This window comes from Erithacus rubecula (assembly GCF_903797595.1).
Source record: "Erithacus rubecula genome assembly, contig: SUPER_Z_unloc_2, whole genome shotgun sequence".
NCBI lineage: Eukaryota > Metazoa > Chordata > Aves > Passeriformes > Muscicapidae > Erithacus > Erithacus rubecula.
The window spans coordinates 2230077-2236076 of NW_027635860.1; the positions used below are offsets into that span (position 1 = coordinate 2230077).

Consider the following 6000-nt stretch of genomic DNA (forward strand, 5'->3'; position numbering starts at 1 on the left):
TAATTACAGATTAATCTGTTTGCAGATAAAAAACTACGGCATGGGAAATAATTCTCTAGAGTTAGTAGGTGTTAGCAAAGGGCATCAGATTTTAAATATATATATGATATCAATATTTTACTACTCCATATAATCTCCCATTTAAGAATAAACACTCATTGCATTATTAATGAGCTAAGTTGTCTTCTAGGGAGGAAATTGAATCAAATATAGTTTTATGATTTGTTTATGGTTTAGTTGTCAGCACAGAAAGTATAAAGGCCAGATATTTTGGATCCTGTCAGCCAAAAAATTCATCTCTTCACTATATTACTGATTTGACAGAAGTATAGTGTCTTTTATTGCTACAGAAATAAATTGGAAATCACTATCATAATCAATTGCTTAACTGACATACTCTATTATATAAATACCGTACCTTACAAAATGTATATTCAAATGGTTTTATTTTAATCATTGAATTCTCTATCAACATGAAAAAAAAAAAAAAGTTTTGTTAAGCCATTCGGTTTGTTAATGTTAAGCAGCACTATTTGCATGTATCAGTATAATCAGCATTGTGCTCCACAGACATAAATACAGGGTGCTCTTTAAAAAATTATGAATATTGCTACCCTTTGGTTAAGGATCTGTGCTAACTGGGATTTTCTAATTGAAGTGAAGTCAGTGGTTTATGCATAGCATGCATGAGCTCAGAAATATTACCCACAGACCCAAGCATTTCCCTTAGCTCTGCAGCTGGACAAAGTAAAGATAAACCCAAGAGAGCTGACCTTCTCTTTAGACAGAGAACAATAGATACTTGTTGAAACTCACACCAAAACAATGTAATGTTTTCTACTGAAGATTTAAAAATTCTATGCCTGAAAGTAACCATGATCTATAAGAACTGCTAATGATACCAGTACCAATGTGAGTCCTTTTTTGCGTAGAAGCACTTCAACTTATTGTCTCTTTCCCCCTACACCCTTCTGTCTTTATAGATGCAGCAACTGTTCCATGAAAACTATGAACACAACCGCAAGGGTTACATTCAAGATCTTCACAACAGCAAGATCCACACAGCCATAACACTTCATCCAAACAAAAGACCAGCCTATCAGTACAGGTTGCACAATTACATACTGAGTCGCAAAATTTCCGAACTGCGCCATCGAACCATCCAGCTCCACCGAGAAAGTGTCCTGATGAGCAAGCTCAGTAACACTGAAGTAAATAAGGAAGATCAGCAACTGGGAGTGGTGCCGTCTTTCAATAATTTCCAGCCACGTGAAAGGGATGAAGTCATCGAGTGGGAGTTCCTGACAGGAAAGTTTCTTTACTCAATGGTGGAGAACCAGCCACCCCGGCAGAGCCTGAGCAGTGTCCTGCGGGCTGCACTGGATGATACTGTGATGCAGGTCATGGAAATGATAAATGAGAACTCCAGATCCAGAGGAAGACTCATTGATTTCAAGGAAATACAGTATGGGTACCGCAGGGTAGACCCTCTGCATGGAGTTGAGTACATCCTGGATTTACTGCTTTTGTACAAAAGGCACAAGGGAAGGAAAGTTACAGTTCCAGTGAGACGCCATGCTTACCTTCAGCAATTGTTTAGCAAACCTTTCTTCAAAGAAGCAGAGGAGCTGGATGTTAAAAGCTTGCTGGAGGACACCAATACTGACACTCAGTCTTTCTCTTTCCTTTCCAATTCTCTAAAGATTTTTTCCTCATCATTCCAAGGCACCAAAGACACTGGGGGACACAGTGACAAGAAAATACATATTCTTGTCCCTATCATGGGAAGATTTGATACTTTCTCAAGATTTATGGATAATTTTGAGAAAACTTGTCTGATTCCCAAGCAGAATGTAAAGTTGGCAATAATTCTATTCAGTTCTGAGTCGGGCCAAGACTCTAGCAAACACACAGAGCTAATGAAAGAATACAGCATTAAGTATCCCAAGGCAGATATGACTCTGATTCCAATGTCAGGAAAGTTTTCTAGAGGTTTAGGTCTTGAGATGGCCTCTTCTCAGTTTGACAATGACACTTTGCTGCTGTTCTGTGATGTTGATCTGGTATTTACATCAGACTTCCTCCAACGATGCAGAGATAACACTATTCAGGGAGAACAAGTTTACTACCCTATCATCTTCAGCCAATATGATCCAAAAGTAATATATGGAGGCAACCCTCCAGCTGACAGTAGTTTTGTTTTCACAAAAAGAACTGGATTTTGGAGGGAGTATGGATTTGGAATTACTTGTATTTACAAAAGTGATCTGCTGACCGCTGGTGGATTTGATACCTCGATTCAAGGCTGGGGACTTGAGGATGTAGATCTCTTTACTAAAGTGATAACGTCTGGCTTGAAGGCTTTCAGAAGTCAGGAAGTAGGAGTTGTCCATATTTTTCATCCTGTTCAGTGTGACCCCAATTTAGATCGGAAACAATATAAAATGTGCTTAGGGTCCAAAGCAAGTACATTCGCCTCTACCATGCAGCTCGCTGGACTCTGGCTACAGAAACATTTGGGTGTCAGGTACAATTGGACTCTCTCCTGACAATTCAGCCTATCTGGCCTTTTTAGGGGAGTTTACCTCATTGCTACTATTTGATTTTGCTGTCATGGTTTTAAACTCCCTCCTTGATGTCTTCCAAAGACTGTTGACCTCAAACAAGATGACTCTGCTGTTCACTGATGTTTCTTATACCTACTGAACTGGTGAGGTGAATTCCTTCATATTTCCTTTGTTTGAAATTCAGTCTAGTCATGGAAATCATACGAGCCCATGGAGCATATTCATAACAAGAGACTGTATTAGAAGAATGTTGTCTTTCAGCTTTTGGATTCAATATCATCTTTGTTGCATTTCTCAGACTTGATGTGAAACAAGTATTTACTGGTGAAGGTACCACAAAAGTGCTTTATGCTTCTTCTGGGGATGGAACTCTCTAAGATAAACTTGAGTTTTATAATTTATATGAGGACTTATATGTATAAACGCTACTTTTCTTCATCTTTAGAATTTTTAAAGTAAATGAATAACTATAATTGTACCTTTATTTTTTAAAAAAAGAGTAAAGCTGAGGAGCTACTTGCAAATACAACTGGTACTGGCTACCAAGGTCCTTAAATGTCTTATTATTAAAACTCCTCATTGTTATTCAGTACTCCTCATTGTTATTCAGTCAAAGTGTAAATGAACTTTATTTTCACAACAAACAGAATTTAATCAAATGCTCATGTACACTTTGAAGATTTTTGAGCCAACATCTTTCATTTGCAGGCAAGAAGAAACTATGACTAAACATGGTCTTTCATGATAAAGTGCAAGCATACAGTGTTCTTACTTTGAAACATGTAGTATAAGTTGCTCTTTCTCTTTTTAGAATGAATCTCAAATGCATAATTTTCTTTCACATTCCTTTCAAAGGCTGCACTTCAGTGTTAAAATTAAAGCTATTCTTTTTTTACATTTTTCATTAATATTGGTACTCAGTAGCAACTTGCTGTTAAAACTAAAGTAACTGTAGAATAGTTATTTAATTTTCAAAACTTACTATTGCTGGTCAAAGTTCCTTGCCAATATATTTATATTAGTGGAGGTTATAAGACTGTGTTCAGATTTATCACGCCAAACAGCCTGAAGTTGTCATATTGTGAATTCATGAAGTATTTAAAGTAATACCAACAGGAGAAATAATAAAATAAATTTCTGAAATGTTTATATAGGGATATATATGTGTGTGTGTGTGTGTGTGTGCGTGTGTGTATATCCCTATATATAGATATATAGAGAGAATAATTTCAAAGTATGTTCCACTTTCAGTTCAGGCAGTGATTTGTTACAATCGTTGCTATTTTTGCTACATGCTTGGAACATTTCATGCTATATTGTGGTAAGAGCTTAAAGACATTCAGTAAACCATCAGAATTCAGCTAAATTTAAGTTATTACAGTGGGTACATCTAATAACCTCAGTACCCTTGATTTCAAACTGTATTTCAAACAGAGCTGGGCAAGAAAAATTTTAAGTTTTTCAGCTGTGACTGATTGCTTCTCTGTTTTCTTAAAAAAAACACAAAAAAATTCCCAAAACCCCTCAAAACAACTAAGAGTTTGGAATTCACTGGTACATCTGTTTGTGTGAGAATATCCAGATAATTTCCTAAGGCATCAAGAGAGTAGGTAGGTCAGTTAATGTCTCTTATCTGTGGTTCTCTGTTCTGTATTTACCATGCGAATAAAATGGCAAGGATTGAGTAAACTCAAAATTAAAGGGCTGGCCATAGTTTGGTGTGTGCTTTAAAAAAGGCCATTCCCTTGTCCTGGAGAAGGTAGTAATTGTGGTAGATGAGAACAGAGAGTATAATTCATATTTGTACCAGCCCTCCTCAAGCAGAATTCCTGGCTTGTTATTTTCCTGGAGGCTCTTGCCTTCCTAACCCAGTATTGTTAACTCAAATGTCTGACAGAAAAAAAAAATCAGTATCACTTATAATTCTTGGAAATTACTCTTCAAATTGGGTACAAAGTCACACTTTGTTCATTAAAAAAGCCAAGAACAAGGAACATGATATATTTAAAAAATCTCAACCAATGCAACTCAGATTGTAAATACCAAAAACTGATTGCCTGTTGATACATGTTTGTGATGATTTCTTAAACAAGAAAAAACCTAATGACTTACAAAGACATCTAAGGAAATCATTGTCTGTTGGGATGTATTCCAGTGCTTGTTTCAATTACTTAACTTAGTGGCCAGAAAGTATTTGCTCAGCTCAAAGTAAAATAGTAGATTAGAACAAGCGATGAAACCAATCATTCAGTGGGGATAAAGATATATACAGAGGGCTTGCAGGATCAGGTCCTACATGGTATAAGCAAAATGCTAGTATTTACCAGTACAAATATTTATTTAGTGTCTTGACTGATTCATTTGTTTATATGATGAATTACTTTGTTAAAAACCTGATTATAAATGTTTATTATGAAATATTGCATTTTCTTTTGAAATAACTATCCTGAGATAACTTGAGAACTTGTGTTAGTTTGTCTAAGGAATAATATGCCTTCTAAGGAGATAATATTAAAAGAAAGAAAAAGCACAAAAGTGTTAATGTTATGTATGTATGGATTAAGATGGGAATATCTGTGTTAATCAACTGTTTGCTTTTGTCTAGTTTGAATCATAATCTTGATTGTAAAATGAAATTTCTTTGTGTAAAATGTCCCTTTGTAAATGTGTGACAAGTGAATTCACAACAGAACATAACAACCAGTTTTTCCCCAAACCTCCTTCTCCTGGGAATAGTTTCCCTGGCTTCATTGCTGGGAAGTGGGTTGTGAACAGGTCACACTTTGCATTTTCAGACACAGCCATTCTTAAAAAAAAAAAATCTCAGCATTCACTACTCAGAAACCTCTGAAATACCACTGCATCATGACCTGTTTTTCCAGTCACATTGCTTAATTTAGCAGAGTATTTGCATCTTCTGGATGAAGGACAAATGTCATGCTGGGCTTTCTAGGACTTGATGAATGTACCCTGCATCAAGGTGCTGATTCTCAAGCTGAAAAAGGCAGAAGACCAGGGGGACAGGTGAGGCTCAGCCACAGGAGTGGGCACCTGGTGCCCAAGTCATCCCTGTGCTGCCCACTGCCTATCTTGGAGCTATGGGCTGGCAGCACAAGCCAGCACAGAAGAATTTGCTGCCACCAGCTGCAAAAGGGCAGTTTTAATCAAGGAGGAATAAAAGGAGGGTCCCAAACTGAGGATTGATTGAGTGGGGTGGCAGATTGAATTGTGCAGATCATGTTTCTCACTGTCCCCAGGGAAAAAGAGAGCCTGGTCTCACACCTCTTCCCTGTTTGCTCTCAAAGGGCATTGAACAGAGGGGAAAACTTCATGGGGCTTGTTGGCCTGTATCATGTGCTTGTGTCCTACCATATCGTGGGACATGTTGGGGGAAAAGGTGCCATGTGGTCTTCCCAAAAAGCAGTACAGAGAG

General features: G+C 37.2%; 1 protein-coding gene across 1 annotated transcript in view; it reads left to right on the forward strand.

The window, feature by feature from the left end:
* CHSY3 (chondroitin sulfate synthase 3) overlaps window positions 1-5102 on the forward strand; it is a 136656-nt gene extending 131554 nt beyond the window's left edge. The window contains exon 3 of the mRNA XM_079331275.1: window positions 984-5102. Coding sequence (XP_079187401.1) covers window positions 984-2549 — 1566 coding nt within the window. The 3' untranslated portion in view covers window positions 2550-5102. The remainder of the gene's footprint in view (window positions 1-983) is intronic.
* The last annotated feature ends 898 nt before the right edge of the window (window positions 5103-6000 follow it).